The 12405-nt window shown below is 46.5% G+C and overlaps 4 protein-coding genes across 4 annotated transcripts; 1 reads left to right on the top strand and 3 right to left on the bottom strand.

Annotated features, from left to right (window-relative positions):
- Window positions 1-697: 697 nt before the first annotated feature.
- Window positions 698-2568, bottom strand: BDV27DRAFT_158416 (LLM class flavin-dependent oxidoreductase; the record flags this gene model as incomplete). Its single annotated transcript, XM_032072677.1, has 8 exons — window positions 698-925; window positions 991-1168; window positions 1228-1784; window positions 1842-1901; window positions 1957-1969; window positions 2031-2241; window positions 2292-2432; window positions 2493-2568. 8 exons carry the CDS (start codon window positions 2566-2568, stop codon window positions 698-700), a joined length of 1464 nt encoding a protein of 487 aa, XP_031926881.1.
- Window positions 2569-3718: 1150 nt separating this feature from the next.
- On the top strand, window positions 3719-6390 carry BDV27DRAFT_145801 (sodium:solute symporter family protein; the record flags this gene model as incomplete). Its single annotated transcript, XM_032070463.1, has 12 exons — window positions 3719-3824; window positions 3888-3951; window positions 4001-4058; window positions 4122-4308; window positions 4357-4456; window positions 4507-4590; window positions 4643-4829; window positions 4879-4929; window positions 4980-5150; window positions 5203-5521; window positions 5590-6110; window positions 6169-6390. 12 exons carry the CDS (start codon window positions 3719-3721, stop codon window positions 6388-6390), a joined length of 2070 nt encoding a protein of 689 aa, XP_031926880.1.
- Window positions 6391-6490: 100 nt separating this feature from the next.
- On the bottom strand, window positions 6491-7352 carry BDV27DRAFT_165214 (FMN-binding negative transcriptional regulator; the record flags this gene model as incomplete). The annotated part of the gene is made up of 1 exon (XM_032073864.1): window positions 6491-7352. One exon carries the CDS (start codon window positions 7350-7352, stop codon window positions 6570-6572), a length of 783 nt encoding a protein of 260 aa, XP_031926879.1. The 3' UTR covers window positions 6491-6569.
- An 870-nt stretch (window positions 7353-8222) lies between these two features.
- Window positions 8223-10832, bottom strand: BDV27DRAFT_158413 (P-loop containing nucleoside triphosphate hydrolase protein; the record flags this gene model as incomplete). The annotated part of the gene is made up of 1 exon (XM_032072676.1): window positions 8223-10832. One exon carries the CDS (start codon window positions 10830-10832, stop codon window positions 8223-8225), a length of 2610 nt encoding a protein of 869 aa, XP_031926878.1.
- Between the last annotated feature and the right edge of the window lie 1573 nt (window positions 10833-12405).

Below are 12405 nucleotides of genomic sequence, written 5' to 3'. Positions count from 1 at the left end.
ACCATTTGGTCATATGATTTTTTATGCAGTCTTTTTGGTATTTTTCTTAAGTATCGAGTTCGTATAGAATATTTTCCTAAAATATATTTTTTTTCTAAAATAATCCATTTTAATGTAGTAGTGAATCTTCTGATTTAGTATAAATTTATGGGATCCCAATTTCAAATCCTGGTCGTCTTCCGGTGGAGCAAGTGTCCGAACAATTAAAACTCTAAGGGCATAACCAAGGATTGGAAACCCCGAGTCCATCTCAAGTCTATTAAAGGATTCTTGACCCAGTAATGGCAGTACCACTCCTCTCCGATGTGGCTGGGAAGACTGTCAGTATAGTGGTACTTTCGGACGGAAGGCTGATTAAATGCGGCACATCGATATCCTCTATGTGTCTTCACAGCAATCACAACAATAACACTGCACGGTCCGGGGATATAGGAAGGTGTACAATCGACATGATAATCTACTGCAACATATCCGCAGGACACCATAGAGAGAGGGGTAACGCAATGGGGCATACGGCTTCATTTCGCTTTTAATGCTGGATACATGGCCCATTTTTGCATGTCGGGAATCAAGCCATTCAGATATGTCTGAACCGCCGGTGCTTATTTTCTCAGCGAGGTGTTATCATATATTGAAAAGGTGTGATCCATAACACTCAATGAAACATGTCCTGACTCCTAGTTTAAGGGAAGCCAAATTAATTCGCGGGAATCTTATGTTCCTCCGCATCAACCCCTGCATTCCAACGATATTTGGCAGCCGGATGGTCCTGTGGTGGCCCACTCTGTCCCGGCTTCCCGTAGAGGTTCTCCCGATAAGTACCCTTGTTGACAGCATAGTCATCCCAAAACAGACGACGACGACGAAGTTCCGGAATCAGAAGTTCAATAATATCTTTGAATGAACCGGGCTTTACGGCATATGCCTTTTGACCTTCAGTACGGTATACTTCGAATATAAATGTTGGAACCAGATATGCTGCGAACTTACAAGATTGAATCCATCAACGTCGGCTTCCTGCACCCATCGCTCCATCTCGTCGGCTACTTGCTCGGGTGTGCCAACTGGGGTTGCCCCTAAGCCGCCCACGGTGATATGCTGCCCGACGGTGGATTTAGTCCACTTATCGACGCCAGGTGTGGCCTTCGACCACCCTTCGACAGCAGAACTGCAGACACAGTTAGCCATACGATCATCAGAAGGTAACTTTCATGATCGCGCACATACCGAATAGCATTACTCTCTACATGCCGAAGTTCCTCATCATCCCCATACGTATCCAGATTAATCCCAGTCCACCCACCAAACAGAGCCAACGCCCCATCTATTGACCCCAAACTGCGGTAATACTTGAACTTCTCCTGTGCCTCCTCCTCAGTACGACCCAGCACAGGACAAATAAGAGCCAAAAATTTAATACTCTGCGGATCGCGCCCGAACTGCGTCTTCGCCAGCTCTCGGATTTCCGCCACGTTCTTTGCCACAACCACGGGGCTATGCCCGGCGACAAAGATGGCTTCAGCGTGTTGGGCTGCGAAGATCTTGCCTGCCTTTGAGGTGCCGGCTTGGAGAATGACAGGTGTTCGCTGGGGACTGGGCTGGCAGATGTGTGGTCCTGGAACGTCAAAGTACTTTCCGACATGGTTGATTTCTCGGACTCGTGATGGATCGGTATAGATGCCCCGTTCTCGGTCGAGGACGACGGCGTCTGATCGCCAGGATGATTCCCAGAGTTTGTACGTTACTTTGATGTACTCTTCTGCAACTGCGTAGCGGTCGTCGTGCTATTTATTGTTAGATTGAAGTCTCATATGAATGATTCCAGGTTTCGACGCACTTACCTGTGGTTGTTGAGTATGACCAAGATTTCGGGCAGCAGAGTCAAGGTATCCGGTGACGATCTAGGTTAATGTACATTAGAAATATCCCAACTCCATCTGTTTAAGTCTAACTCACATTCCAGCCAACCCTGTACAAACCCAAACAATAAATTAGTCACAGTCCACAATGGGAAGCCTTCGCTGACTTACCGCCCCTTAGTCAAATGGTCAATCGTCGAAAGCCGTCTAGCCAAGTGATACGGCTGCTCATAAGTCGTGGTGACTGTCACCCCGAACCCGATATTCGTGGTAGCAGCCGCCATAGCAGGTACCACAGCCAAGGGCTCATTGACTGGCCATTGCGCTCCGGAGATAATAGCCGGCTCCAAATTCCTGGGCCCTTTGTATACATCATATCCTCCTAAAGGACTTTCAGTTCATTATTCTCGCTTCAGGGTCATAGTGACATACCGAGAACATCTGCGATAAAGATGCCGTGGAATTTAGCCGATTCGAGGAGTTTCGCTAATTCAATCCAGTGGTCTATGTCATTGAATCGATGGGATTCGTCTTCTGGGTGTCGCCATAGGCCTGGGGATTGGTGGCCGCTGCCTACACTCGTGGTTAACGATATCTATGGTGTCAATTGGCTATGTAGATTTTCCCTCGTACACATTTCAACGAAGGCATTAAGGATAAGTGACTTGCGCGGCCCATTTGGCCGGGAGGGGTCATTAGTCAGTGTCATGGTCGAAGAAGGGCAGAATCTCCTAAACTCTCTGGTAGACTGAAGTGTAAAACAAGAAGTCCAAGTCTAAGAGAGAGGAGAGCGCGGTATCAATTGAATTCCAGTCACTTGTCTGTACAAAAAGCGAGGGAACAACAAGAGATGAAGCCCATAGAACCAAGCGTCGCTCCATGAGTATTAATATCTGCTAACAGCATTTACCCGAATTTCCCCTCGTTGTTTGTCTTCAGTGGGATGGAGGGGTGTTGCTCCTGTGCTGCATAGCATCAAAGTGGGTCGCGATGACACCATGCGGGATGTGTGAGGTCGGCCGTACGGAGTACATATTAACGATCACCTCTTTTTAAACTCAGAGCGCTATTTCCCTGTTTGTATTCTCTCTCACCTACGTGTAGGGCTATTATCAGGAAGGGAAGATCCAAAATTTAGTCGCGGAGATTTTCTCTACCAAGAAAATCGGCCGCTGCTCGTCACCAAACACCAGCATCACGCAATTTAGTCCCCGGCCATATCCCGAATTAACAATAAAGATCAAAATCATAATGGAGAATATCAAAGCACTGAAACAAGACAACACGGCATTGTTACCATTGTACACCTATAGCATCGCTCGTAATGCTTTTAAAATAGTACATCATGGCATCCATGCGGATGGAAGACGACTGTCATGTCCCTGCGCTATATAGCTATATAAGTAGGGATCAAGCCGGGATATGTTCAATTAGAATAAATTTGGGTTTTACACATCTACCAGATTATCGGTTTTTTCGACCATATATTGATTTATCCACCCAGTCCAGAAGTCTATCTGATAAATGAATTAGCCAATCCCAACACGCATAGAGCCAAATCACCTCATACACTAACCATATCATATCATTAACCCTCTCATAGTCTATGATATATGCAAGGGCGCTGATCATGCACCACCTTGAGCTCTGGCGAAAGCGTCCATTCGTGGGAATTAAAGCCGTCGAGGGATCGGTACACAATATAGAAATACTTATTTCGCACAATACCCATTGAAGTAAACGTCGTCTTAACTAGAAACCGTCAGTCGAATTCTTACTTTCGCACAGTAGCGATTCCATAACGGAGAGAAACAAGAGTTCTGTATATAGAACCAGATTGCTGGCTCCATTCAGCGACTATGGCAGAACTAACAGCCAGAGGTGCCAACGACTCTGTGCAACCACTCTTGTCGCAGGCAGTTGGATATGTAATCGTAGTGGTCATTGGCCTGATCATCGCTTTTGGTATGCTAATTCCGTACATTTGGGACTACGGGCACCTATCCAGGCTCACTAACCTTGCCTTAGCGATGATGCTTATCACCAAGGTCCTCAAGAAGACAACGGGAGAAGACAATAAGAAGACGGAAATGTATAATGTTGGTCTCTATATTCTGTCAAATGTCGCTAATAGCGTCCAGGTTCATGACAGCCAATCGAACTGTTCGGACCGGCTTAACAGCATCAGCCGTGATATCCGTATGTCTCCTCCGCCACTATTCTCTCAAATTATGGAAGCCCTAACCAAACGACTGGTGACAGTCCTGGCTTTGGACAACAGCCATGCTGGGCTCATCATTTGTCGGATATGACTATGGTGTAGCGGGCCCATTTTGGTTTGCTGCTGGATGCAGTCCGATGATTGTCTTCTTCGCCCTCATTGGAATATCCTGCAAGCGCAAAATTCCAGAGGCACACACTTCTCTTGAAGTGGTCAGGATCCGATATGGTATAATCTATTTACCGCTCTGGCTCCACGCTATGCTAACTTTATCAGGTCGGACCGCTCATATTGTATTCATGATACTCTGTCTGGTCAACAATATCTTCGCCTGTGCGAACATGCTCCTCGGAGCTGCTGCTGTCATATCTGCTGTGTGAGTAGCGTCTTTTTCGTAGTGTCCACATCGTCTAACACCAGAACAAGAACTGGTATGCACATTATCGCTGCCACATTTCTTCTGCCCGTTGGTGTGACCGTCTATACTTTTGTTGGTGGTATTAAAGCGACGTGAGTAAAGCATTAACCCCCCTGGACATTTCAGATTTACATGGGGACGCAGATTCCTCACCGACTACTTCCACACAGCGATCATCCTTATCATTGCATGTTACTTCTCTATCAAAGCTTTCACATTCGACGGGGTCGGTTCCATCGGCAGGTTATACGACCTCGTCCAAGCTGCTGCACAAAGACACCCAGTTTCAGGAAATCATGATGGGACATACCTGACGATGACATCTAAAGGGGTATGGCATTCGTATATCAGCACACCAGCCACGCTGACGCGATCTCTAGGCGATGCTCTTCGGGATCCTGCACATTTGCTCCAATTTTGGTCTCGTTATTGTAGGTGCAGCCGTTCATCTATTGCATCAGTAATACTAAAGCTCTCCCAGATGGATACAAGTTATTTCATCAAAGCATTCTCCGCCGCACCATCCTCTGTAGTTCCGGGATACACGATCGGAGGTATCGCATACTTCGCCATCCCATGGGCACTAGGGACCATCATGAGCTCCGTGGCCATTGGTCTAGAAAACCAGCCATCCTTCCCTACGTATCCGAGAGTAGGTACTTCCCAACCGTAACATACTACCCAGTACTAACGACCATATTCAGAGAATGACCACAAGCGAAGTCAGTGGAGGTCTCGTCCTACCTTACGCCGCGATGACGATCGCAGGCAAAGGCGGAGCAGCAGGAATTCTTCTAATCACATTCATGGCCGTGACATCCACGCTTTCCGCACAGGTAATCGCAGTCAGCTCCATTCTCAGCTTCGACGTCTATCGCGAATACTTCAACAAAAAAGCATCCGATCGCGACATTATTCGTTCCAGTCACTTCGGTGTGATTTTCTTCGCCGCGTTCTCGGCCGGATTTAGTACCATGCTTCATTATGTTGGGATCGATCTTGGTTGGACATTATATATGCTCGGTAAGGCTTTCTACCATGTACACGCTATATTGCAATGGTATATAGCATATATACTGATTTATGCCTAGGCGTCGTCACATGCCCCGGCATCTTCCCAATGGCATTTACTATTCTCTGGCGCCGCCAAAGCACTGTTGCTGCCATTCTCTCGCCCGTTCTGGGGATGGCAACGGGGATTGGTGTCTGGCTTGGAACCGCCCAGCACTTCTACGGTTCCATTTCTGTTTCCGCGACGGGTCAAATACTGCCATGTGTATATGGAACTGTCGCATCTGCATTCTCGCCTATTCTATATTCCGTCGTTATCACACTAGCTCGCCCCCAGAATTACGATTGGAATGATTTCAAAAAGGAGAAACTTGCCCTAGAACGACTGGATAGCGATTTGACAACCGTGTATAACCACAAAAAAGGCATCCGACAGGAAAGCAGATTAGAAGAAGGCGCTCGACCGTCCTCGGGGTTTGATCCGCAGGAATTGAAACGATGGGGTCGCATTGCGGCATTTTGGTCCATCGCCACGTTCCTTGGTCATTGGGTTATTTGGCCGTTGCCGATGTATGGGTCGAAGTATGTTTTTGGGAAGGGGGTATGTATCCATATCTTCATTTAAATATTTCGTCTTGATTTCTAATCTGACTTTCTAGTTTTTTTCGGCGTGGATTGTTGTCGCTATCATCTGGCTTTGGTTGACTATGCTTGTGGCTATCTTTTATCCTATTTTTGATGGTGGTATACAGCAGATCAAACAGGTTTATCGGGGTCTGAGAGTTGGTAATAAGACGAAGGAAGAGGTCGGGAACGAGAGCTCGTCGTCTCCTTCGATAAGCGATACAGCAGAGGAGGCGAAGAGAGAAGACCGGACCTAGTGTTCACACTAGATGACATCCAAGCCTTAGTCGGTTTCCGGTCAGGAGTATATCGTCGCCAGTAATTTGGCGCTATACAAACCGATAGCACCCACCCATAATCATACCATACTGTATTCTGTTCTAGTCCCACGATACAATATCACACCAATCTCCCTCCACCACAAGCCAAAGAACAATCACCCCCCAACACCGTGACCATCCCTCATATCCCCCCTCACTTTTACCAACCTCGCAATCTCTTTCGCGGTATCAGTTCCCAACCTCGCAAACCCCTCAACAACTCCCTCCCGATCCCCCCGTTTCCTCTCCTGACTCATCTTAACCTTCCCCTCAATCCTCTCAACCTCCACACTCAACCCCACAATGTTCCTCTTCAAAACCCTCAAATACCCCTCCGGTGCCTCATCCACCCTCCAAGCTTCCTCCTTCCCATCCTCCCCAGTAAACCCCATAATATCCCTCTCACAATGATCAGACAAATCCCGTAACTGCTGCTCCAGAAACTCCCCCGTCTCTTTGACCTCGGCATCAAAATACGCAGTTAAGGTGCCATAAACCTGTACTGTACTATAGTTCCACGTCGGCGCTACCTTGCCCGTGACTGGCTTCGTCTCTGTGTAGAATTTGGGCGTCACGTAATGGTGATGCGGGGAGGTGAAGAGGATCATGACTTCTTGAGATAAGAAGGAGCCGGAAGGGGAGTTGGAGTTTGATTTTTTGAGGGAGTCGACTATGGCTTTGGATTGCGGGTTTTGGCGGGCGATGTGGCCTCTGAGTCTTGCTTTGGCGGTTTCATTTCCTTGGTTCGGGGGGTCGAGGATCCAGGGGATGTGGGTGGATTGAAGGAGGGGATAAAGGGTTGAGGGGATTGCAGTTGTTAATATGCCTAGGGGGTTGTCGCGGATGAATTGGTAGAGTTCCTCTGGGCTTGTCTCGGCGTACACGGGTTGGTCGTACATTTTGTATGTCCTTCGGATGTGATGTAGTAGTCCTGTTGAATTGGTTCTTGAGCTCGTGTGTTACAATTGATGGGCTGGTTGATAGCCGATAAGATGATCCGATAAGATAAGCTCATCCATTGCCTCGGCTATGTCGGTTTAATGTCCGATCAAGGTCGACGGAGGTATAGACCAAGACTAGACAAATATGTTATGGCTGATCTGAGAGAATATGTCATCATCCTATCTCTAATATTACATTTGGAATATCCATGATCATTCGCGGCTACGTGGTGGATGGTGAGACCAGCCCGCCTTCTCGTTACAAGTAACTTGTCTCTCAATCAGAACCCATGGTAATTAAAAGGGGCGTCTTGTACCATTTCCGAGATAATGATCGTGGAGAATGTCCATAGAGGATCTTGCTATTTTGCTGTGTCTTGAGATCGTGACAACTCAATCAATAACGGTCTTGATCCAAGGGATCTGCTGAGGAATGACGAATTTCTATCGGAACCTTTATGACATCTAGACCATTTTGCACTGTAAGTAAATAAGTGATTTAACGACTAAGCTTGTCTATAAAGCGGCTCCATGGATGACTAGATACTTAATGGGCATTGTTGATCTATTAGTTTTATCATATAGCACTCATCTGGGTACATAATACAGCCCGTAGTGGTAAAATCTGAGACTAACATCAGTCATTTTGCTTAGGTATGACATTCGTGCAATCAACATCATGTCTTTCAATATTCAGGAGCGCGTTTTTTATTTAATGTCAGGATAGCTACAAAATATCATACATATAGTAAGAATTTGAGATCAAATGAGTCCCACCAGTGAATTCGTATTGCCCAGCTTGATGGCAGAGGCTATGGCAGCGCCAAATTAATCAACTTCTTGTAGGTATCGATCTTCCAGCGTAGGTAAGGGTATTCTGGAATCTGTGAAAAAGGGATGGTTTTCAATAAATAGACCTGCGGTTGATAGTCCCGGGGTGCGAAATGGGTTGACAAGCTTTTCACGGGCAGACTGAGAGGCCATAACAGCTGCCGCAGACCCCGGTAAAAATTCACTGAGGATGTTTCGAGACTTGTATTTCAATGCTGCTGAGGGGGTACGGCTTGAGGATAAACTATACTTATCCCTCCATTCGCAAATAGCATGATACGAGGATCTGGTATTGGGGTGCGTGGGCCCTAATACCTTCCTGCGCAACTCTAAACAATTTTCCATTAGAGACAAGGCATCCTGAGATTTGCCCTGAGATTCCCAGGTGTAGGCTAAATTCGACATGCTGGTTAGAGTACGGGGATGTTCCGCCCCTAGCGCTGCCATGCTTGCCTCCATAACTTGGACCCCCAATTCCTCTGCTTCGTTCCATCGTCCCTGATTCCAGTAGGTCAATGCTAGATTTAACATACTGTCAAGAGTATCAGGGTGTTCCGCCCCTAGGACTGTCTTTCTTCTGTCCATAACTTGGACCCCGAATTCCTCTGCTTCATTCCATCGTCCCTGATCTCTGTAGGTCACTGATAGATTTAACATACTGGTAAGAGTATCAGGGTGTTCCGCCCCTAGGGCTGCCATTCTTGCCTCCATAACTTGTACATCCAGCTTCTCTGTTTCATTCCATCGTCCCTGATTCCAGTAGGTTGATGCTAGGTTCACCATGCTGGTCAGCGTGGTTGTGTGCTCTGGACCATCTCTTTCTTGATTAATCCTCATTAACGTTCTATATAATACCTCCGCTTCGTGATATCTTCCATCACTATCAAGGCAATCTGCAATCCTCTCGATCAAATTGACATACTGTTCCTGTTGTACAACGAATTCATTATCATGCACCAGTGCCAAGGCATGAGGGAGGTATTCTCGCCAAAGTCGTCGGTTGGTATGGTGATCATCTGGAAAAGCCATATCTATACGACCTGCCACTCGTTGGATCCAGTACCCAAAACGTCCATTCTTTCTAAGCCAATTCCGGGTTGCAATATGCACAAGTCTGTGCATACTTATATTCAAGTCTTGGCTATTGGTGAATGAGTATGCATTTAGGAGCCCCAAAGCGTCGAGGCTTTCTTTCCTACAGGTCTGCGGAGGAAGAAGGGACTGGGGAATATTTCGTGGATCGATGCAGACCATAAAGGATAAGTAATCTGCTGCCAATTGATCTTGGTGTTGAATCTGCTGAAACGATATTAACCATGTCGTGATCACGGGGTTTTGGATATCCTTATAACGCCCTGGGTCCCTAAAGTCTTCACTAAGGAGCTCGATAGAGTCTTGTTCCTTCTCTTGAAAAAGCATCAAGTATGCAGACAGGCTTAGGCGCTTTTTGTTTATATATGCTGACGCTTGCGCGATTGCTAATGGAAGGAATGCGAGCTGTTCTAGGAGAGTACTTGTTGTAATAGGGTCATCGAGCAGCTGTTTCTGTAACAGTAAGCTCTCGAGGATATTAGATGCAGTTTCTTTATCCACATCTGGAAGAGCAATAATATTGGATGCTGTGAGGTCAACCGCAAGCTCTCCGTTGCGGGTCGTGAATAAAATGTGGCCTTGGTCACTCTGAGGGAGGAAGTCCTCGAGGGATGGGATTGCATTATTGGCTGAGACCCACATCTCTGTATCATCCGCATTATCAAAAATGAGAAGCCATTTTCCTGCACGCTCAGAGCTGAGATATATTTTAGTCTGTTCCTTGACGTCTACTGGTTTCACGTCATGGAGCCCTAGTATCTGCGCAATATTCAGGAATGTCTGCTCAATCATTTCATTGCTTATACAAGGAACCCAGAAAACTGAGCATTCCTTGTCTCGGTCCCGTATGCGGTGTGCTACCTCTAGGGCCACTTGCGTCTTTCCGATTCCACCCAAGCCGGTGATTGCAACCCTCCTGGGCCCATCTGGAATTGTAATTAACTCTTCTAGCTTCGTGACTTCATCCTGGCGACCAACAAATCTCGGATTCCTTGCCAGCGAGACCACCCAATGCTGTACTTTATTGCTCTTCAGCGAGTCAAATTTCATATAGCAAACAGGTATAACAGATACCAGCACCTTTGCATAGGCAGCTGCTGTCAAAGCTGCATAACCTTGCCACTCCTTTTGCTTGTGCGAGTCACAATAGTCGCATATTCCTCGAATCACAAGCGTCGGGAGATCATCCATGAGACCCGCAGCTTCCATCTCAAAACAGAGTATCCCATGGCGTTGAGCTAGACGATCTCGTGTGTCCGAGTCCTTCATCACCTGATCCCCGGACGCAATCAATCCGTAGTGGATGAATGGGGCCCTGGTATCACGCCGATTTCGTGTAACCAATTGCTCCTTGTCACACTTTTCGCAGGTATCTCCTTGGTTGCCATGATGATAGGACGAAAGAAAAAGAAAATCAGTGTCGTGTTCTGGGGGTGAAAACATTTGATTCATCTCGGGATTCAGTTCCAACACTTCCGACACTATCTTGGAAACATCCTCCTCACCCCCAGTCATCTGCTTTGCCTCAAGTCGACTTATATGTGTCAAAAGAGTCTGTGGTGGTTTGTTTAAGGAGCCTGTTGGCTCTAACTGTCCACCTTGGACTGCCTTGCCATAATCATACTGTATCACCCCACTATACTTCCCAACCGGTTTACTAACCACCACATCGCCTAATCGAATGTCATTGCCTCTACCCGGACGTCTTGTGCTTGGGTTTATAGCGGTTTCTCCTCCCTATATTCCTGGAGATAACTCGCTAAGCCGGTAGTTAATTCGATATCTAGAATATATTAGCAGGGAATTCCGTACTAGTAAAACGACCCACAACGATTGTGCTATTAGCAATACGAATTTAAGCAGATCCATGAGGACAAGCTTCATGTAACCGTACTTGCTCAATACGGAAGGTAGCTACGTTCGATTGAATTAAAGTCAACGCAGCCACAAGACCTCCATAGCCTCTATGTCATGGACCTTGCCTTGGCGGGTGCCATGGGATTTGCTATCCCTATGGCAAAACACCGTTATGGGCGCTTAATTGAGTCGACCATCGGAGTCACTTATAACGTGGGATCTCTCATCGTGAAATTTCCATATAGGCTATGGAGGGGCGAAGAATATGGGTTGCTTGATAAAATATTGAAATCTTGTATTGATTCGTTACAGGAATTCCTACCGAAGATCTCTCCATCTAGTAGAAGATATACTTTAAGATATTTGTGCTCAAGTATAAATAAAATGATTTATCAAACAAAATCTTTTAGAGTCTACTTCGTCCTGGGGTAATACTCTGGTTTACTATGAACGCTACATTAACTATAGATAACGGCAACCTACTCTAAAGGCACGACTGAAACAGTAGTTGAGTGCCCGACGCGTTATTAAATCATTCTGATACACCAAGCTAGCATCCATAGACTGGCTTTGACGATATCCATTTTTTCACCTAATGGCAGCCCATCTCCGATATTTGCGGACCAGAGTTTGGTTCTCATGTAGTGATTTTCATGTACTGGGGTTCACTTGAAACGCTGCGCGTTTGACCCCACAAAGTATCGGATCGCGACTTTCATCACGGCAGGAATATACTGACCCGGAGGGGCGAAACCATGTAGTACGTGCCTGAATTAGCAGCAACAGATGCACTAGACTCGGCTATATATTTACCACCTGTTTCATCCAGTGAACCATCTCTTCCCATTGTGGCGGTATGTCTGTCCCAATGGGCTCTAGGACGCCCAGTACCAGCCGCCTCCCTGCCCCCATTCTAAACCACTTCCGCGAGCCTAAAAATAGATTTAACCCATAAAATAAGAAGATAATACGAGCAATCCAATCTCCCTGCTCGAGCAGGTCTAGGAATGAATCGCTAATCCAAATAGGCCATGTGACGCTGTCAACCTCTGCGGGCCACGTACGAAGAGCCTTCAAGGTCAAGTCGTAGGTCTCACGATAGACTTGTCGATATTGGATATGACAATTGTCAATAGCATTTTGGACCTCTAAAAGCCTCTCCATAATTTCCCTACAGAAGGATGATTAGCTGAAATTACCAATCGCAACAGTGGCGTTAAGGGAGGGGGGG

Source organism: Aspergillus caelatus (genome assembly GCF_009193585.1).
Source record: "Aspergillus caelatus strain CBS 763.97 unplaced genomic scaffold BDV27scaffold_104, whole genome shotgun sequence".
Taxonomy (NCBI): domain Eukaryota; kingdom Fungi; phylum Ascomycota; class Eurotiomycetes; order Eurotiales; family Aspergillaceae; genus Aspergillus; species Aspergillus caelatus.
This window is presented reverse-complemented; position numbering and strand designations above follow the sequence as displayed.